This window comes from Portunus trituberculatus, chromosome 49 (assembly GCF_017591435.1).
Source record: "Portunus trituberculatus isolate SZX2019 chromosome 49, ASM1759143v1, whole genome shotgun sequence".
Lineage (NCBI taxonomy): Eukaryota > Metazoa > Arthropoda > Malacostraca > Decapoda > Portunidae > Portunus > Portunus trituberculatus.
Window position 1 is genome coordinate 3505757 of NC_059303.1, and position 23017 is coordinate 3528773.

The following is a 23017-nucleotide window of genomic DNA, read 5'->3' on the forward strand; positions in this document are numbered from 1 at the left end:
AACCTAAAGAAATTCTTTCAAGAGACAAATTGGATGAAATTCAAGAGTGCTAAGGAGCAAATGAAAAGTGGAAGGAATTTATAAAAATATACAAAGAAGGTGAGAAAAATTTGTACCAATAAGACAACATAGAGAAGTTGGAAAGCAGGACTGGTTTAACGATAGATGTGAAAAGGCTAGAACAAGAAAAGAGGATGCATGGAAGAGGTGGAGAAGGAAAAGACGGATTAAGCAGTGGGAAAGTTACAAAAGAGCAAGAAATGAATATGTGTTGATTAGAAGAGAAGAAAGAAAGAAACAAGAAAAGGATATAATTGATAAATGTAAAGACCAACCAAGGCTTTTTACAGACATGTGAACAACAACATCAAAAATAGAGAAAGTATTGAAAGTTTAGAAGTAAATGGAGTATGCAGTGAAGATCCCAGGAAATGGCAGAGGCTATGAATGGATGCTTTCGGAAGGTATTCACAAAGGAGACTGCTTTTGACAAACCACTGGTAATGGAACAGAAAGGGATTATGAAGGAGTTTCAAGTAACTGTGGAGGAGATCAAGAATATGATGGGGAGTTTAGAAGTGAGAAAAGCTGTGGGACCTGATGGGGTATCAGGATGGATTTTAAGAGAATGCAGGAGCAACTGGCAGAAAAAGTTTGTGAAGTAATTGATGCCTCATTAAGGGAAGGTGTAGTGCCCCAAGACTGGAAAAGAGCTAACATTGTCCCAATCTATAAATCAGGTAACAAGAGAGACCCATTGAACTATAGACCAGTGTCACTTACAAGTGTGGTAGCTAAGATGTGTGAGAGGGTGGTGAAGAATAGATGGACAGACTTCTTGGAGAAAAATGACATACTTTGTGAGTGTCAATTTGGTTTTAGAAAAGGGCGTTCATGCACGACAAACCTGATATGTTACTATTCGAGGGTGATAGATGTAATACAGGAAAGAGATGGTTGGGCTGATGGAATATATCTGGATTTAAAAAAGGCCTTTGATAAGGTACCACACCGGAGACTGATCTGGAAACTTGAAATGGTAGGAGGAGTGCATGGCAGTTTACTAAAATGGATGGAAGACTTTTGGTAGGAAGAGAAATGAGAACAATAATTAAGGACAGACCATCAGAATGGGGCTTGGTGGAGAGTGGAGTTCCACAGGGATCAGTGTTGGCACCAGTAATGTTCGCGGTCTACATAAATGACATGGTGGATGGGGTGTCCAGTTATGTGAGCCTATTTGCAGACGATGCAAAATTGTTAAGAAAAGTGAGATGTGACAAAGATTGCGAACTACTCCAGGAAGACTTGGACAGAATATGGAAATGGAGCTGTACATGGCAAATGGAGTTCAACACGACAAAATGCAAGAAAATAGAGTTTGGCAAGAGTGAAAGAAGAATCAGGAGTATGTACAAGATAGGAAATGAAGACATAAAACCAGTCATGAAGAAAAAGACCTTGGGGTGACAATTACCAATGACCTATCGCCAGAGAGACATATAAACAAAATAATTGGAGAAGTATTGAACTTATTGAGGAACATAAGAGTGGCGTTCAGATATTTAGATGAAGAAATGATGAAGAAAATAATTACTGCAATGATAAGACCGAGGCTTGAATATGCAACAATACAGTGGGCTCCGAACTTAAAGAAACACATAAGGAAACTAGAGAAAGTACAGAGGGCTGCAACAAAATGGTGCCTGACTTAAGAGATTTGACTTATGAAGACAGACTGAACAGAATGCAACTTCCGACCCTGGAAAACAGAAGAGAAAGGGAGACCTGATAGCAATATACAGAGTGATGATTGGCATGGAAAAATGGATAGGGAAGATCTGTGTATGTGGAATGAAAGAATGTCGAGAGGGCATGGGAAAAAACTAAAAATGGCCACTTATAGGAGAGATGTGAAAAAATATAGCTTCCCTCATAGAAGGGTGGAAGCATGGAATAGTTTAGACGTGGAAGTGGTCAACGCAAGGAATATTCATGATTTTAAGAAAAAGCTGGACATTAGTAGATATGGAGACGGGACAGTATGAGCATAGCTCTTTTCCCGTATGTTACAATTAGGTAAATACAATTAGGTAAATACACACACACAAAAAAAAAAAAAAAAAAAAATATATATATATATATATATATATATATATATATATATATATATATATATATATATATATATATATATATACACACACAAATATATTTACATCTACTTATCAAGATTCTATTGATTTGAGATTATAGCATCATTCCAATTAACAAGAAAATTGATTTTATTTTAAAAGTGTTAATTAGAATCCATAGATCTTAATTGGACTAAAATTTTCATTTTGTCTGACTCTGACGATGAAAAGCCACCTCCAGCCCCAGCCCTAAGAAGCACAATTTCCTGTCTTTCAAAGATAGCTTGAGCTTATAAGAAAGTGTGAGGCAGGTATAGCTCACAGTGTCGTTGCAATGCAAATAAGTGTCCATAGATCAACAGAATTAACAATTTGGAAGAACAGAGACAAGTACCGCAAGACTGCTGCAATTGTTTTTATTTCCAAAAATGTACTGTACAGCACCCTAATGTGTTTAATAGAAAAAAGTTAGATATAAATGAAGCCTTTAATAGTACTGATTTAGTCTAAGTTAGTGTTTTCTAGAGGTTATAGTGATGTTTTGAGGGGGTTTAGGCTGGAGATTGGTCCTTATCCCCCCTAAATGTTAAGTATCTTATGGGAAAAATTGCTTCACGATTCGAATAAACTCTGATTCAACCGATGTAAAACTGCCCTAACCCTGTCGAATCGCGAGGATCCCATGTATTGTATGCTGGGAGGGGGTGCTGGCTTTTTTGTGAATACAGTAATACTCTGCTTAACGAACGTTTGTCTAATGAATTTCCGGTTTAACGTACTATATAAAGTTAGACCAAAAAGTCCGCATAACGTACAACCACATCCGTTTTAGTGAATTTTCTGGGTTTGAATTTGCCAGATGAGGGACCAAACGCGGCAGCTTCGCTGTGATTGGCTGGCTCCCCGCCTCTGTCTCTAGCGCTCCTGGAGCTAGATCCAAGATTCTTTAACAACGTCAGAGCAACCTCCTGCTGCAAAATGGCATCCATGAATGCTTGGAGGACGGTGATGAGGTTGCTCTGAGGCTGCTTGGAACACCACGTCTGGAGGTGGTGTTATTGTCTTATATATATATGCATTTATGTTCACTAAACGTTTCTATTAGCTTTTTATAAACCTTGCCCCCAAGAAAGGATTGTTTTGTAATGCATAAAGTGAAATCTTACATGGAATACCAGAAAATAAAGCAGAGATGAGATCGCCCACAGACGAGGCGGAGACTCACGGTGACTCAGCCGCTTCTTCTTCTTGTGACCATTTTAGCCTGCATGTTGTCTTTCACCACAAAATTTGTTTCCATTCCTCTATTGCCTGCTATAATGGATATCATATCTTAGTATTCATATACGCTTATGCCATGAGGATGATAAAAATCATAATGAAATATTTATTTTTGGAGATTTCAATTTAAATTTATTACTACATAATGACAACAAGATATAAGAGTTTAGCAATTTAATGTATAGTTACTCCCTGACTCCACTCACAACGTTACCGACACGAGTTACTGCCACTTCCACCACCATTATAGATCACATTTGGTCCACGTTCATAGACAACAATGTAGGTAATTTTGTTATCAAAACTGATATTACTGATCACTTTCCTGTTGTTTCCCTATTTAAATGTAATAATATTCCATCTCCTCCTGTTTATATAACAAAAAGAACTTTTACTGATGAAGCTTTGGGTAAATTTAGTAGTGCACTTTCTCATATAGATTGGTCTGATGTTGTTAATTCTACCTGTCCTGACATATCCTATAATTTATTTTTTGCCAAATTCAAAACAACCTATGACAACTGTTTCCCCAAGAAGAAAATTAAGATAAGTAAAAAAAGTAGTCGCAGTCCCCATATTACTCCAGCATTAAAGAAAAGTATCAAAGAAAAGCATCGTCTTGAAAAACTAGCATATAAGTGGCCATTAACCTTTTGAGAGCAATACAGAACTTATAGAAATAGACTAACATCACTCTTAAAGGAAGCTAAGAAAAGTACTACCAAGACCAATTAGTAGCTAATCAAGGTAACCCTAAGTCCCACTGGCAATCAATAAACAACATACTTGGTAGATCGGCAGATGGTACAAATAGAGTAATAGAACTCAAACCAGTTTGCTCTAACATTCCAGATAAATTTAATGAACACTTTCTACAAGCAGGAGGGCAAATAACAGAAACTACTGGTAGTGAATTTTTAGATAATTTACAATGTTCTCCAAATTTTTCGATGTTTTTATATCCAGCCACAAATTTAGAAATTGAAAAATGTATTAAGGCATTTAAAACATCCTCCTGTGGATATGATGAAATTTCCCCACTTGTTATGAAACGGACAGTAAGTGACATAATAATTCCATTGACCCACATAGTGAATCAAACATTAAGAACAGGAGTCTTCCTTGAGGCACTGAAAAAAGCCAAAGTTATACCTTTGCTCAAATCAGGTAATAGATCAGATATGAAAAATTACAGACCAATCTCTATACTTCCCGCCTTCAGTAAAGTCTTTGAAAAAGTTATTAATGCACGCCTTATTATATATTTTGAAGATAATAATCTACTCACAGACTATCAACATGGCACGCCGTTCCACAGAAACTGCTATTTTTCAGTTCACCTCTAATGTGTATCACTTCCTAGAGGAAAAGCAATATTTAATAGGAGTATTTTTAGACTTATCCAAAGCTTTCGATACTTTGAATCACAAAATTCTGCTAAACAAACTGAACCACTATGGCGTTAGAGGTATCCCTCTAAAACTAATTGAAAATTACTTGAGCAATAGGTTACAATCTGTATATTGCAATTTCACACATTCTTCCTTCAGGACAATTAACAAGGGTGTACCGCAAGGTTCTATATTAGGACCAACTCTTTTCCTCATTTATATAAATGATATTGTCAATGTTAGTTCTAAATTCAAATACACTATATATGCTGATGATACAAATTTACTGTTAAACAACTCAAATATTAACAATCTTCACACAGATTTGGCTACATAATTAAGAAAAATGTATCATTGGACTAAAATAAATAGTTTGAGCTTAAATATTGTAAAAACAAATTACATACTGTTCCAAAATCGCTCTGTACATCATGAGTTTCCCCCTGTTACTATTGCAGGAAAGATATTGAACAGAGTAGAATTCACTAAATTTTTGGGTGTCTATATACTCGTAGATGAAAATATTAATTGGAATAAACAGATTTCTTTTGTTACAAATAAATTATCAAGGATGTGTGGTATTTTGTTTAGAGTTTGTAATAGTCTCACAATTGAATCACTCACTAGTATTTATTACACCCTCTGTTACCCCCACCTCACCTATTGCGTAGCAATCTGGGCGTGTACTTGGCAGTCTTTCATTAAGAAAATAACTATTGTTCAAAATAAAATATTTAGATGTGTTTTTCATTTGAATAGGTTTGAATCAACACGCAACATATATAATGAACACAATTTTCTTACTTTTTCAAATATTCAAATATTCAGTACTTTACACAATATTCTGGAGCTCAACCTTTCAAATTGGTACAGACATCATACAATATTCGGGGTAATAATGTCAATCTCATGTGCCCGCAATTCAGAACGACTCTTTTTAAACATAGTGTATTATGCTCCGGTCCACAAATATGGAATTCATTACCTTTTCAAATAAAAACACTTCTTTATAATGATAACTTGTCCACTTTTAAAAAATCTTACTTATATAACTGCCAAAATACATGATATTCTAAATTTAACATTTAAATGCAAAACAAACATTTCTATCTAAGATTTTCCCTTCCTCTTTGCCTTTACCATGTATAACAAACAGATTTTTATAGATGTATCTTCTAATGTGATATTGTAGTATGCGGTGTTAATTTCCTTTCGTGATCGTTTTTTGAATTTGCAGTATGTTTATTGTGATTTGCTTAGCTTTGTTCTTGTCATTATTAGATATGGTTGTTATTATTACTATTCTAGTTACCTAAATGATTCTTTAGGCAATTTACCTAAAATATTGCCAATTGGTGTTGGTGTAAACAATAATCATAGTTATGTACATAAATGTGACTGTCGGGAAGCTTCGGCTTGACAGTCTCTGCCATTTTTCTTTTCGTTTGTAAACATGTCTTTCTCAAATGTATTTATGCTAATGGGCAATAAACCTTTACTTACTTACTTACTTACTTACTTAGGATAACCTGGACTGCGTGATAGTGAATTAGTAATGAAATACTGCAGTATTTCATTACTAATTCACTATCACTGAGTGCCATGGAGTCCAGGTTATCCTCATGACATGAGCATATATGAATACTAAGATATGATATCCATTATAGCAGGCAATAGAGGAATGGAAACAAATTTTGTGGTGAAAGAAAACACGCAGGCTAAAATGGTCGCAAGAAGAAGCGGCCGAGTCACCGTGAGTCTCCGCCTCGTCTGTGGGCGATCTCATCTCTGCTTTATTTTCTGGTATTCCACATAAGATTTCACTTTATGCTTTACAAAACAATCCTTTCTTGGGGGCAAGGTTTATAAAAAGCTAGTAGAAAAAAATATATAATTTTTTTTTAACCCATGTGGTATGTTGGGTACCAGCCCAGAACGCATCCCCGCGATTTCCATTATTTTCTATGGGAAAATTACGTCCGCTTAACAAATTTCCGCTCTACGGACAGCTTTGACACCCTCTATCCTGTTCATTAAGCGGAGTATTGCTGTAGTAGGTCAAGCAACGATGGTTCTTCTTCCCCCCTGTATCATGTTGACTCTTCTACCCACTGATCCATTGTATTTATTATAGTCAACTGTAATACCTCCTTGCTCCATTGTCCAGCATAACCCATTACTTCCATCTCTCTCCAGTGTACTCTTTTACAGTTAAAGTCTCCTACTAATAGTATTCTTCTGTCTATTCTTATAATTATCTAAGCACTTAATCACCTCTTTTGCATATCCCTTTTCATCAGTTCCCCATGTCTTTGTCTTAGGTGGCACATAACGTAACTATGGTTTTCCTTTTTTTAATTCCTTTGTTTTGATTGTTACTCCCATTTCCTATTTTCCCTTCTTGTGTCTTCTCAGCTATTATAACCCTTTTCTTTAAAACTAACATGTATCTCCTCTTTGAGTTTTGTTTCTGCTATGCACTTTACATCTGGCCTTTTTTCTTTCAAAGTAATCTCTTAACCTCCAACATGCTAGATAACAACTCATCTATATTAGTATAAGTCACTGTTAATTTCTTGCCTCTTCCATGACCTCCTCCTTCCATAGATACCACTTGTTTAGTCTCATATCTAGAACCCTCCTGTAGAAATTCTTTTTCTCGATCCGTCTTTTTCTCGTTTTTTCCTTAGCTTCATTTCTTAACACTTTCTTCTTCCTCTCTTCCAAGTTCATCTCTTATCCTTATATCCTTAGATTCAGTATCATCAGCCAGCTTCCCTTTTCTTATCATAATTTCCTCCATTGCCACCTGTGATCTCATTCTCACTTTCATTGGTCTCTTATCTCCTTCACTAAATCTTCCCAGCCTAATCACTTCCTCCACATCCTGGTCCAACTTTTGTGTACTGTACTGGACCTGTTTGGTAATAGTTTTGACCAATTCTCTCTCTCCTTGCTCTCTCATGAACTTGTTTGGATTTTTTTCCCTTCATCCCCAAAATTAAGCAACATTACCTCTTATCCACCGTATCCCTCAGTAGATCTTCTTTTTCCTTAATTACTTGTATAACAGTGTCTTTTCCTGAATTTGCTTTCTTACTACCTCTGAAAATTTTACTTTTTCCTCTTCTTCTTCCTGATCCTATTTCCATGCATTTTGTAATTCCTCCAGTTTGCTTTCACCCATTCCATTCTCTAGTTTATTCTTCCAATCCTGTATTTTTTTTTCTGTAGGCTCCTTAAGGAGTCTTCATAGTTGCAACATGTAGCCTTTAGTATATTGTTTTGTTTCTTTATCTCCTACATCTCCTTCTTTTATCTTTTGATTTATTTCTCTTACTTTTTCACATTCAGTTAAAACAGACTAACCAGTGTTGACACAAACAACATCTTTATTTCCTTAACTGTTTTCTTCCTTTCATCTTTATATCCAGACGTTTTGACATCTCAGTATGTCTTCATCAGTGGTCTAAAAGTGATAAGATAAAATACATTAAAATTCTAATACACACAATAAAAAATTATACATAAAATACAAAAGTTCAAAAAATCTATACAATATGCAAGGGAACAGCAGAAGTCATATTATATAGTTGTGAAGAATTAGTTTTGATATGTAAAGATTCCAGTATTCTGAGATCTGAATTGTTACTACTGTCTATTATTTTAAAGTGTTCAGTTTTAAGAGGGACACCACAAACCTCAGAGTGATCTCTCACAGCTGAATGTGGGGGGTTGTGACTTCTATGGCCCATTCTGCTCGATTGTCCCTTGTGCTCGTTTACACGAACCTTGAAAGCTCGAGTTGTGCTTTCAACATACCCAGCTTGGCAACTGGGACATGTGAACTTATAAACGATGGACGAGCACAGCTCAGTCAGTAGGCGGTCCTTGAAGTAAAAAAAGGAACTGATTCTAAAATTATTAACTGGAATGAACCTAAAATTAATTTGGGGATAGAATTTCTCACATTCCTTTAATCTCACTTTTAGTTCAGTGTTTTCTTTTATCAATTTGTCTTGTTTTTCCACCATACTTGACATCACCTCCTCCATATGTCTCATCTCCCTTTCCATGTTTATCAGCCTCTTCATATTACCTCTTTCCTCTCTAAATCCAGAAAGATCCTCGTCCGTATTATCATCATTCAGTCTCTTGAGGCCAAATGGTGTTTCGATAAATCTTTGGATTTCAAAACATGGCGTTTGTTTTGGTCCTGTACGTTTGGCCACACCACCTAGCTCCGCCTCTCTTTCCATATTTTCATTCTATGCTGTATCCAAATCTTATTTATTTTGGAGACAGGAGAACTCTATTGCCCCTGCTGAAGTGCTTCCCCTGGGAGCTGTTTTCGCTCATCTTGTTGGTACGGTGGCACTCTCGTGTGTGTATTATATAGGGTTCAACTGGGGGTCATAGTGTCCTGTCTTCATGTCTCTATTTATCCAATTTTTTCTTTAAAGTTATGCACATTATGTACTGTAACAACTTCATCACTCAATGCATTCCATTATTCCACCGTTCTGTGTGGAAAACTGTATTTTCCAATATCCTTCACACATTGCCTCATCCTAATCTTTTCACTGTCATGTCCTCTTGTCCTTCTAGTTTCTTCTATCACCAGCACCAGGTCTTCCTTGTCTATCTTTTCAGTGTTTGTGTGTTTGTGTGTGTTTAATGTAAGAGAGGGAAAGAGTTTTTTTTTTTTTTTAAGAAGTCAAATTATAGGAAAATTGAAATTCAGAAGCAGGCAGGGAGTTCCAGAGTTTACCAGAGGAAGGTATGAATGATAGAGAATACTGGTTAACTCTTGTATTAGAGAGTTGGACAAAATAGGGGTGAAAGGAAGAAGAAAGCCTCGTGTAATGAGGCCGCAGGAGGAGGCATGCAGTTAGCAAGATCAGTAGAGCAGTTAGCATGAAAATAGGGATAATAGATAGCAAGAGATGCAACATTTCGGTAGTAAGGAAGGCTGAAGACAGTCAGTCAGGAGAAGGAAGTTGATGAGATGAAAAGCCTTTGATTTCACCATATCTAACAAAACTGTGTGAGTGGAACCCCCCAAACATGTGAAGAGTACTCCATACAAGGACAGATAAGGCCCTTGTACAGAGTTAGCAGTTGGAGGGGTGAGAAAGACTGGCGGAGACACCTCACAATGCCTAACTTCATAGAAGCTGTTTTAGCAAGAGATGAGATGTGTAATTTCCTGTTAAGATTATGAGCAAAGGACAGACGGAGGATATTCAGTATAGAAGATGGGGATAGCTGAGTGCCATTGAAAAAGAGGGGATAGATGTCTGGAAGGTTGTGTTGAGTTGATTGTTAGAGGAATTGAGTTTTTGAGGCATTGAACACTACTAAGTTTTTTTCTGCCCCAATCCTAGATAGATCAGAAATCAGGCATTCTATGGCATCCCTGCATGATCTGTTGACTTCCTGAAGGGTTGGCCATCTCTAAAGACATGGAAAAGTGTAGGGTGGTATCATCAGCGTAGGAGTGGATAGGGCAAGAAGTTTGGTTAAGATCATTAATGAATAATAGAAAGAGAGTAGGTGACAGGATAGAACCCTGAGAAACACTGCTGTTAATAGATTTAGGAGAACAGCAGCAGCAATCTACCATGGCTGCAATAGAATGGTCAGGAAGGAAGCTTTAGGTAAATATTGGAGTGACAAGATTGGAGGGTGAGAGTAATAATGTATGTAGTACTTGAAACATAACAAGAATACTAGTGTAAATGATGGAAAAAGTGAAAGTAAGACATTCAGCTTGTATAGCCATATTAAGAGCATTGTATTTTAAGGAAAGTGCATGTGAGCAAAGTTGTAGATAGTACTAATAAGAGAGGAAAGCTACTTGGAAGATAGAAGGATAGGGTAAAGACTCGTTAGTAGAGGCCAAGTCCTTGAACAAGCAAGAAAATCCTCTGCTGAAGTGCAGGCACTTTACAGCCATCCCTTCAGAAATCAAAGAGATAGATGGAAGACAAATTCTGCATCAGCTAGAAAAGTAATGATATTTCTTGGGTGGAATTGTCATACATGGCTGAAAATTTCAAGTTGAAAACGTTGGTGTACATGCAAGAATTTGTGCGAGAGACACAGTTGTGGGATATACTTGTATGATGACAAGTATTGTATACTTTCTTCCTATTCTCTGTATCTTGATCCACAATGTGTATAACATTACAACACCATGACTATTGTGTAAAGAGTTAGAGATGAGATGTGGCACCTGGTCAAGAGTCAGGGAAATCAGTGCAGGTTAAAATTTTGTGGTTATTGTGTACAGGTGGTTACCTCAAGCTGATAGTAAATTTCCTCAATGGGTTATTCATTAAGTCATTTTATAGGTGCTTGATTGATTTTAAATTCTGGTAGTACTTGAAAGTAATGTTTTCTTTTTTATCACTTTATTTATTTATTTATTCCTTTTTTTTCAGATTTGATAAAGCATGGCAAACATACAGCTGTAATAGAAATTGCCATCAATAATGCTGGGCGCAATGCATTCAAGCCTGAGTTATATGGAAGTGCTATCATTGTGGAGCGGAAAATATGTGCTTCAGCACCTGGAGGATATAAACTTAAAGCTTATATGGGTAATTGGTTTCAGAAACTGTTTTTATGTATTCTATAATTGCACAACTGTTAATTTGATAATTGTTTATTGAGTTATAGATATTGTTTTTTATAGTCTTTGAATTTGGTTATTGAATTAGCAGTTTCACATTGTTCAAATTATCAAATTTCCTTCATTGTTATGTGAATTATTGCATTTTTACACCACCATTGCTGCAGGAAAAGTGGTCTCAACCAAGAAGGATGAGCTGTCAAGGATGATGCAACACTTCAACCTGCAGGTGAACAACCCTGTGACAATACTCAACCAAGACATGTCACGCTCCTTCTTCAACACAACAGTGAGTTGTTATACTGTCAAATCTTGGAAGCAGTTCTTGTGAAGTTTGTAGGATGTTGAGAAGTGCCAGTCAGCATTACAAGATGCAGAGCTGTGTGCCCAATGGTTGCATTAGTGACATTAGTAAACAGAAAAGTGAATAACAAACCAAATGATACAAAAGCTTTCATCTTCACCTTCATCAAGCTGATTGTAAAAACATTTGAGCCCTTTCAGGCAAAAGTCTACTTGAAACTTATTTTTTCTGAAATATTTATTTAGAGTTTTAGGATATTGTGCATAACCATGAAATACTTCATGTGATGTTTAATATCATCTGCAGTAAATCCTTAGCATATTAATTTAATTGGGGAAAACTGACAAGGCAAGAAAAGAAAGTCATTTGGATACCCCTCCCATCACTCACCAAACCTCATTTGGTATTATGGATAAAAATTATTGGTGCACTATGGGTTAAACATTATGTTCGATTGTACAAAATGAAGGACATAAAAAGATAGCACAAGGCCAGCAGCTGACCAGTTCATGTTATTCATCAGACCCTTCGTACACTGATACTTTTATACCCATTGTATATGAGGGGGAAATTCGGTATACAAACTTGAACGTAAAATGATAAAAAAATAATAAAAGTATGGTAACATACATTGGATGTCAATAATACAACTTATTAGTTAAATTTGCTTAAAAAAAAAATTCTTATCCAAAAATATTTATACTGTGCTCCTATTTTCTCTATTCTCATTTTCGTTCCAATGCTGGATTTTGCGTCTATGTGTGCAACGACTTAACTTGCTCTCGTGCTCTTTTTTTTTTTTTTTTTTTTTTTTTTTTTTTTTTTTTACGGTAAGGCCTAAAGTGCCTGTAGGCACACTTGAAGAGTGTATGGGAAGCGTTGTTCAGCTTCCGCCCGTTAGTGGCACAGGTAATTTTATTTATAGTGGTACCCATATTAGGGCCCATATCACCCCCGAAGCTCATCTTGGGTGTAACCACCTAGAACCTGGGTATCATGGTGACATGTAGGTAACTTTAAACCACTCGACAAATGGCAAAATGTTTTAAGGCTGTACGTGGTGGGATTCGAACGTACGCGTGGACGTCTGCCCGATCCCACGCTCACCACCATCTCTAAATAAATTTATCTGTGCTGTCTATCTCTCCCCAAACTCTTCTGACTATAGTAAATTCTTTGACTAACTCCCAAAGTGGAGCACATTCTGTCCCTTTACCCTTTCGCAGAGATCTCCATCATTGGAGATTTCAATGTTCACCAACAGCTTTGGCTTTCCTCTCCCTTCACTGATCATCCTGGTGAACTAGCCTTCAACTTTGCTCTCCTCCATGACCTAGAGCAACTGGTGCAACACCAGGACTGTCTTGGAGACACATGCAATATTTTTTACTTCTTCCTTACCTATAATCCTTGAGCTTATTCTGTTACCCTGTCATCTCCGTTGGGGTCCTCTGATCACAATCTCTCACTTGAGCCTTCCATCTCCTGAACCTCATGCACTTTACATTTCTTCCCGGAATCATGCCAAGTCTGTTCTTCAACTTGCCAAACACTCCTTCATAAATAGAAAATGTCAGTCTTTCAAACTCTAATTCCCCTCGTGACTCCTGGCATATGGCCAAAAACATCTCCAATAACTTCACTTCTTCATCTTTCCCTCCTTTTCATCCTGATGGCACCACTGCCATCTCATCTGTTTCTAAAGCTGAACTCTTCTCTCAAACCTTTGCTAAAAACTCCACCTTGGATGATTCTGGGCTTGTCCCTCCCTTTCCTCCTCCCTTTGACTATTTCATGTCTTCAATCAAATTCTTCGTAATGATGTTTTCCATGCCCTCTCTGGCTTAAACCCTCATAAGGCTTATGGACATGATGGGGTCCCTCCTATTGTTCTCAAAAGCTGTGCTTCTTTACCTGCACCTTGCCTGGCCAAACTCTTTCAACTATGGCTATCAACTTCTGCCTTTCCTTCTTGCTGAAAGTTTGCCTATATTCAGCCTGTTCCTAAAAAAGGGTAACTGTTCTAACCCTTCAAACTACCGTCCTATAGCTTTAATCTCTTGCTTGTCTAAAGTTTTTGAATCTATCCTCAATAGGAAGATTCTTAATCATCTGTCACTTCACAATCTTCTATCTGATCGCCAGTATGGCTTCCTTCAAGGTCGCTCTACTGGTGGGTGATCTTCTGGCATTCCTTAATGAGTCTTGGTCATCCTCTTTTAGAGATTTCTGTGAAACTTTTGCTGTTGCTTTAGACATATCAAAAGCTTTTGATAAAGTCTGGCACAAAGCTATGATTTCCAAACTGCCCTCCTACGGTTTCTATCCTTCTCTTTGCAACTTTATCTCAAGTTTCCTATTCGACCGTTCTATTGCAGCCATGGTAGACGGCCACTGTTACTTTCCTAAATCTATTAACAGTGGTGTTCCTCAGGGTTCTGCCCTATCACCTACTCTCATTCTGTTATTCATTAATGACCTTCTTAACCACCACGCCGCGCTGCCACCACAACAATCAGTGTCTTCCCGTGTTTCCCACTGAACACAAGTGAAATCCTTATGGCGTGGTTTTTGTGGATATTATGAGTAAGGGCTGAAGTCCCTACTGTCCTTTAGCCTCGGGAGGTACATCATCTGATAGAATATGTGGTGAGTGAAAGGTAAATAAAAACATTTTCTGTATTTCTTTTGTCCAGTACTTTACATTTTTTTATATGACTATTTTCATGTATTTTCATGTGTGTAGGGGTGACTTTTGACGTGCTGGAACACATCCCCTATTATTATATGTTATTATGGGTTCAGTATATTGTAATTTTGATTTGCGGTAAGGTTTTCAGGAACGCATATGTACTGTATAATGAAGACTTACTGTATCCCCTCTTCTTCAATGACATTCAACTGTCTCCCTCTTCGACACTAAATGTCTTCAATCTGTCCTTTACTCATATTCTTAACTGGAAACTTCACATCTCATCTCTTGCTAAAAGAGCTTCTATGAAGTTAGGTGTTCTGAGGTGTCTCTGACAGTTTTTCTTGTCCATTCAACTGCTAACTCTGTAGAAGGGCCTTATCTGTCCTTGTATGGAATACTCTCTGCATGTTTGAGGTGGGGGGGGTTCCACTCATACAGCTTTATTAGATAGGGTGGTATCAAAAGCTTTTTGTAACATCGCTATTTTCATGCTAACTGCTCTAGTGATCTTGCTAACTGCATGCCTCCCCTCCTACAGTCTTGCTGCACAAGGCTTTCTTCTATCTCTCATCCCTATTTTGTCCAACCGTCATTCATACCTTTCACTGGCAAACTCTGGAACTCCCTACCTGCTTCTGTATTTCCATTTTCCTATGACTTAACTTCTTTTAAGAGAGAGATGTCAAGACATTTGTTCCTGAATTTTGATTAATTCTTTGGAATCTTTTATGGAGACTGGAATTGCAGTGGGCCTTTTTTTCTAATATATTTTTTTTTTTCCTGCCTTTGGCAGATCTCCCTCTTATATAAAAAAAGAAGAAAGTAATTAGAAGTATATACACACTACAGATACATAAATACATTCATACTGTCCTCCTCTTCTAAACTGAATATCCTCAGTCTGTCCGTTACTTGTAATCTAAAATGGAAACTTCACATCTTATCTCTTGCTAAAACAGCTTCTATGAAGTTGGGCATTCTGAGGTATCTCCACCAGTTTTCTCAATTTCCCCCCAACTGCTAATTCTATATAAGAGCCTTATCCACCCATGTATGGAGTGGGGGTTCACTTAGTTTTATAAGATAGGGTGGAATCAAAAGCTTTTTATCTTACCAATTCCTCTCCTCTGACTGCCTGTCTTCAGCCTCTTTCTCACTGTCAGAATGTTGCATCTCTTGTTATCTTCTACTGTTATTTTCATGTTAACTGTTTTCATCTTGCTAATTACGTGCCTCCCGTCCTGCGGCTTTGCTGCGCAAGGCTTACTTCTTCCTCTCACCCCTACTCTGTGCAACTCTGTAATGCAAGAGTCAACCAGTACTCTCAGTCATTCATACCTTTCTCTGGCGAACTCAGGAACTCCTTATCTGCTTCTGTATTTCCAACTTCTTATGATTTGACTTCATTTAAGAGGAAGGTTTCAAGATATTTATTCCCCTTTTTTTTTTTTCTACCTCTCAGACTTGTAAGAAGACTGGCAATTAAGTGGACCTTTTTGTGTGTATGTTTTATGTTGCTCTTGTCCTGTTTTTCCCTTTTAAATAAAAAGAAACATTCATACATACATACATATGAGTGCAATGGCATTCCACTTCAGCTGCCACTGCAAGAAGCAGAGGCTGAGGCTGGCAGTGTTTGTGGATGCAGTGTGTGCTCACCATCACCACCTTCAATTCCCTCTCTCCCTCCCTCCCTCCTACCTACTTACCTACCTACCTACCTACCTACCTACCTACCTACCTACCTACCTACCTACCTACCTACCTACCTACCTACCTTCACCACCCACCCACCCACCCACCCACCTACCTACCTTCACTTACTCCTCTGCTGACTTGAACACTTTATATGTAAAATTCACTATAATAGGGCTATCTATACTAATGATTTACTGTAATTATGGATCATGTAGGCTCTCATTATGTTTCTAAATCTACATTATGCAAAATCTTCTAGGAACCAAAGATGCTCTACAAGCTTTTCCTGAAGGCTACACAGTTGCAACAATTGAAAGATGACTATGCTGATCTGCAGAAAAGCATACAGAGTTCCCTGAGAATTATTGAATGTCGAAAAGAGGTAAGCTTTGTCATCATTATCTTCTACAGCTCTCTCTCTCTCTCTCTCTCTCTCTCTCTCTCTCTCTCTCTCTCTCTCTCTCTCTCTCTCTCTCTCTCTCTCTCTCTCTCTCTCTCTCTCTCTCTCTCTCTCTCTCTCTCTCTCTCTCTCTCTCTCTCTCTCTCTCTCTCTCTCTCTCTCTCTCTCTCTCTCTATATATATATATATATATATATATATATATATATATATATATATATATATATATATATATATATATATATATATATATATAGTAGTGTGATCAGATGTATGGCACAGTGCTGGATTTACCATTTATTCAATCTATGGAAAACAATGTCAGTGAACCACGAGACAATCTCGTTACCCAGAATAAATACACATGTATGCATCATCACATTAACAACTAATCACTTACACCATTGTGCACTCACTCAATTCCCGATCACTACCAATAGAAGTGCCAGTCCGAGTCTGCTATGGTGACGTGTGACCTAATCAAACATAAGACAGTAAGTGTACAGGGATAAGGATATCTTAGTATGAAATATACATACATGTTATAGATGAAGTGTTAGATTCCATTAGTACAATGCATTTAACAATCAAACGACCATATCTCAGGACACCTACTTAAACTTGTCATGTCCTATTCCAACACATTAACATACGAATCTGTCAGGTTCACTGCAGAGTTCCTGGACTCTGATTGGAATGAACAATACTTTTAATACTTTTATCATGCTAAAAAAATATATATAGACAGGAAACTAAACTACTAACTATGTAACAATCATTTGTTGTAATTGCTTTAATCCAACACTATTCTTGCAATGGCAACATGACATTCAACACAAGTAAAGACACTCACCAGCACATACGATAAGTATTCCCAAGGACATAACCAGTACAATGAATATACCAACACCATGTGACACACCAATCCCCTATATCCTCTCGACCCGAGACACACACACACAGCAGACTGGCTCATGCAGCTACTTCCCGCATACACGTCACGTTCGAAAGACAGGAAACGGGACAGTTCGAACTTCTAACAATCAAAATGGAACTATCATAACATTTATGATACATATATGAACTGACATAGATGATGAAAATAAAGTGCCTGACACTTATCCTGAAGTTGAAGTTGAAGCTAGATTTATAAGAAAATGTGATCCCACAATGATCTTAATAAAGATCCTTTCAGTCTCTGTACTTCCTGGCACATCTCTTTCACATATTTGTCAATACCAGTAATACCAGAAAAGGTGAGAAAGTATTGAGAATGGAACTGCTGTACCAAGCAATTTTGTTTAATAGGGGTATCCACTTGGGACAATGGTTTCCAAATGCCATAGCCAACATTAGGTGTTGTTCTTGCTCAGAAGATAACCTAGACAGAAAAGAGAGGAAAAAAATTGCTTGCATTTGATGCTGTAGAAAGTTTTATCCATACAGATAATTTTGAAATCTTTCATTGTTTAACATTATCTTAATTGTCATTGTTTCAGTGCCTTCCTGATTTGGAGAAAGAGGTGGAGGAACAGCGCATCCACTATCAGTTCAGTTTATCACTTCGAGAAAAAGGAAATAAACTGAAAGCACTGCGCCATGAATTGGCTTGGGCAAAAGTAAGTAATGCACTCAGATTCTTGTAGCTTATTCTGAATGGGAGTGTGTGTATATTTACCTTGTTGTATATTACAGGGTTTGAGCAGGGCTTATAGTGACCTGTCTCCATATCTACTACTTATATCCAACTTTTCCTTAAATGTATGCACATTTTGTGCAGTTACAATCTCTTCACACAAGTTATTCCAGATATGCATTGTTCTGTGAAAAACAAACATTTTATGTTTCTCAAACATTGACTCTTTATGATCTTCTTGGAGTGTCCTCTTGTATGTCTATCTCCATTTTCTGTCAGTGATACCAGGTCTTGTCTGTTTATCTTTTCCATACAGTTTATTATCTTATACATTGCTATTAGATCTCTCAGTCATTTATCTTTCAAAGCTGGTAGTTCCATTTCCTTCAGTCTTTCTTCTTAGGTAAGATCCTTCATCTCTGTCCTTTAAATTCTTTTTAATTTCTTGATATCCTTTTGCATATGTAAGAACTGCACCACTGTTGCATATTCAGTTCTGGGTCTTATCATAGTGGTTATGATTTTTTTTTCATCATACTCTTACCCATGTAATTAAAGGCCACCGAGATGTTTGTAAGTGTCTTTATATGTTGAAGTAAATAACACATTTATGTGTTTTTCTAGGGTCAAGTTATCTTGTATAAGCACTGTCTTTCATCCTCTTTATTATAACTTCTCCCATTTTGTATTCCCACATAGGTGTTTTATTACTTGTACTCATTTCCATCTCATGGCATATTTTAGCATTAAATTCTAATATCCACTTTAGCTTCACTCCCAGATCTTTTTAGTATCTCTTTGCAATTCCTTACAGTCCTCATTGCTCTTTATTTCTCTCAGTAGTTTTGCATCGTCTGCAAACAGATTAATGTAGCTACTCTTGTAGCATTCTTGTATATTGTTAGTATATATTTGGAACATAATTGATGTTGGTCCTATAGTACACCACTAGTTACTGTCCTCTAACTTAATGAGGTGTCTCTTACCACAGTCCTCCTTTCTCTTCCTCTTAAGAAGTCCTTCATGCAGCTTAAGAAATTTTCCTGTATTCCTCCTATGTGTTCAATTTTCCATATCTCATGTGGTACTTTGTCAAAAGCCACTTTAATATCCAAATACACTGTGTCAACCTATCCATCTCTTCTTTGTGCCTCATCAGTTACTCTTGTATAGAAACTTAGTAGATTTGTTATACATGATCTTCCTTTTCTAAAACCAAATTGGGAGTTATTTATAATTTAATATTCCTCCAGGTATTTCACCCATTTTTTCTTGATCACAATTTCACAGATCTTTCCCATAAGATTAGTCAGTGACACTATAGTCCGTCTATGCTTAGATGGCTCCTGGGACTCAGTCTGGGTAGTGTCCTGGAGGAGTGCGTGTTAACCATAAGCTACCCTTGTGATAAGTGTGTTACTGATCAGAAAACAAGTATTGTTCACATAAAATCAATTATATTATCAATAAGCTACAATATGTTTTGAAAAATAATCCAATGGAATTACATTATATTTGAAGAAAGCAGAAACTTTACACTTTTTTTCAACGTTGGTATAAGATGGAATGAAGGAATGATTCACTACCACGTTAGACCTTTGGTGGACAAATAGTGTTAAACTGAAATTTGTCAGTGTAACAAGTGGAAAATATAAGTAATGGAGTGGAAATAGAAGAGGAAAAAAAAAAATAATAATATGACCATTTGGCAGCAGGTCCTGCTTCTGTGGATGGCAGAATGGCAGATAGGCCTATAGGATCTGGCCCCTCAGAGCCCCATCTCTCATATTATATATATATATATATATATATATATATATATATATATATATATATATATATATATATATATATATATATATATATATATATATATATATATATATATATATATATATAATAATGGTGCAACCTATTGTCATGACATGGTAGAAATATTCACGTTCCAGCAACTTTTAGTATCCTGACCTAACATAAGGCCAAGGCCACACCCAGATGTTCCCTCCCCATCCTAGCATACTAAATATTCTTATATACTACATCCATACATGCATATTATCACAGGCCCCACACCCCACCTTTTACTCTTTATTACCTTGTACTATATTAGTGTCTACTTATTCAGATTCAAGGGACCCTCATAAAACAATAAATTATTAGGATAAATTTAAACAGGAACAAATGAACATATATCTAAAAGAACAGGATTATGAGTAACACTTAACTCTAGGGGAGAAAATGAAAAAAAATGGCACCCAAAATAACATTGCTACCTGAGCAAAAGTTCCTTATTAATAAAGGAATGTATGGCTTACCAACCCATTAAACCAGACACAAATAAATATTGAAACACACATAGAAATATTACACTGAAAGATTTCACACACACAGGAAAAAAAAAAAAAAAAAAAAAAAAGAAACATACAAAAACACACTGAAAAAAAAAAAGTAATAATAAATCACAAAACATGAAACACAAAACAGAAACAGAAGAACAGGAAGATGAGGCCCAGGTAAAACAGACCCAAAGATATATCCAAACTTAACCAAGAAAAAGCCAAAACTCAAATCCCCTCTTTGCAAAAAAAAAAAAAAAAAAAAAAAAAAAAAAAAAAAAAAGGACAAACTAGGCACCCCTCCCACCCCACAAGCTTAGAGAAACATTACTCTGCCCCACATATCCTACACACTCCACAATATCACATGTAAACTTTACATACCTATGATATCTTAAAAATAAACCATAGCTTACCTCCACATGGTCTCACCTTCACCACTCCTGTCAACCTGTGGTCTTGCCCTTTCGCCTTGGAGTGATATGCACTCCCCCCAGCCGTGATCTTTTATGCACACAGGCTCCCCCATTAACCCCACACTGACCCACGCAAGAATGGTCCACGTGGTTTAGTTCTCCACAACAAAGAAATTATTGGATAATTTAACAAAAACTTGTGTATCATACCACAAAAACAAAGCCAATATGCACAGTGTTACTCTCACAACTAGGTTAATACATAACTGCTCCCAAATCCTTAAAATATTTCAGCAAAAAGGGGAAAACACTAAAATAATCTTACATTTACAGAAACCCAAGTGAAAAAGATAAAAATAATAAAGAATAGAAAATAAAGAAAATTTTTCTTGCAATTTACTAAACAAGGCTGATATAGCCTATCTTGCCTCACGGGCAACTTGTATTACATGGTGAGGTTCAATTATTTACAACTTACAACCTAACCAATCCTTTATAGCTAAAACTTCAAATTAACCATAATATACATATATACAAATTACATTGAGGGACAGACGTATGGCAAGGGTGCCTAGGGATGTGAGGCAGCTGGGTGACAAGCAACCTAGTAGGTAGAACAAAGGCACCTCCATAACAATACATATATAATCATAAATGCATACTTATATGCATACATACATAAATGCATACATATTGTACCTGCAACCTATATTTCATGGTATTGCAGAGAAAAGCATAAGCAGGTGGATGGGAAGTTCAGGAAAAGTGGCGGCAACACTGTAAAATTTTTCAGTCCGAGACCAAGGAGCCATCTAAGCATAGCCAAACTGTAGTCTATAATTTAGGGACTCAGTCTTTTTTCCTCCTTTGTATATCTTTCCCACTCCCTTGGTACTCTCCCTTCCATCAAAGAACTGTTGATTAAATTCCAAATGGGTTCCACCAGCTGTTCTTTATTTTCTCTTTATGTCCATTCTGACACTCCATCTGACCCCATTGCTTTCCTAACATCCACCTTCTCCAATAATTTGCTAATTTTCTGTTTTTACACCATAACATTCCTTAACCTTTCTTGCATTATTTCATCATTTGGTTCTATAAAGTCTACATTAAATACCAATCTAAAGCCCTCATTCATAAGTTCACTCACTTTTTCCGTTGTTTCATAAATCCCATTTTCCTTATTTAACCTATCTTTCCATTTATATATATACTTGTGAAAAGATGTCTTTATTCTGTGTGCTACAATTGCTCAGTTAACCCTAAATATCTTGAAACTACAGTAGTGGCATGCTGGCCCTTATTACACTCATATACAGTAATCGCCTGAATATCCGGATCGCCACTATCCGGAATTCGCTACTATCCGGAGCTGCCCCCAAGCATATTCAAACCTACCGCGCAAGCGATCCCTCGATCCCGCTAGGCAGCAGCACTTAAGACGGCGTCACACTAGCACTTTTTCCGTCGTCTTCAACGATTTCCATTGGTTTTTTACTGTTCCGTCAATTCTTTCCATCGTCTTGAGCCAGACGGAACACACCGTTTTCTTCTAAAGTCAATTTTTAGTCAAATTAAGATTTATGGTTTCTAAACAAAACTTTTATAATAAATTTTATTTTCTTGCCAATTGGAATGATGTTATAATCTCAACTTAATATCATCTTCATAAGTAGATGTAAATGTATTTGTATATATATATATATATATATATATATATATATATATATATATATATATATATATATATATATATATAGGCAACCCCTGCTTAATGAAGGGGTTACGTTCCTAAAAAAACCCTTCGTTAAGCAAACTAATTATAACAAGTTTAACCCCTGACTTGAGCTTTCATTGAGAGTAAAAAAAGTGAGAGTGCATCATAGTACAGTAAAAGGTTTAATGAAAGTAAAAATTATGAACTTAAACATTTAAGCAGTTTAATTTAAGACTGTCATTATAATGTACACTAATGTATATATGTAAGTAATTCTATAATGTTGATGATCTTAAATTTATGAAGGGAGGGAGAGTGGAGCAGGAAATACGCTAGCTGGCAACCTGTGGAATGTAAACAAAGGGCGCATC

At 36.6% G+C, this 23017-nt stretch overlaps 1 protein-coding gene across 1 annotated transcript in view; it reads left to right on the plus strand.

Moving 5' to 3' along the window:
* The window catches only part of LOC123499086 (structural maintenance of chromosomes protein 6-like), a 109529-nt gene that overhangs the window by 49176 nt on the left and 37336 nt on the right, over nt 1-23017 (plus strand). The window contains 4 exon segments of the mRNA XM_045246710.1: nt 11254-11412; nt 11612-11733; nt 16401-16523; nt 18041-18160. Coding sequence (XP_045102645.1) covers nt 11254-11412; nt 11612-11733; nt 16401-16523; nt 18041-18160 — 524 coding nt within the window.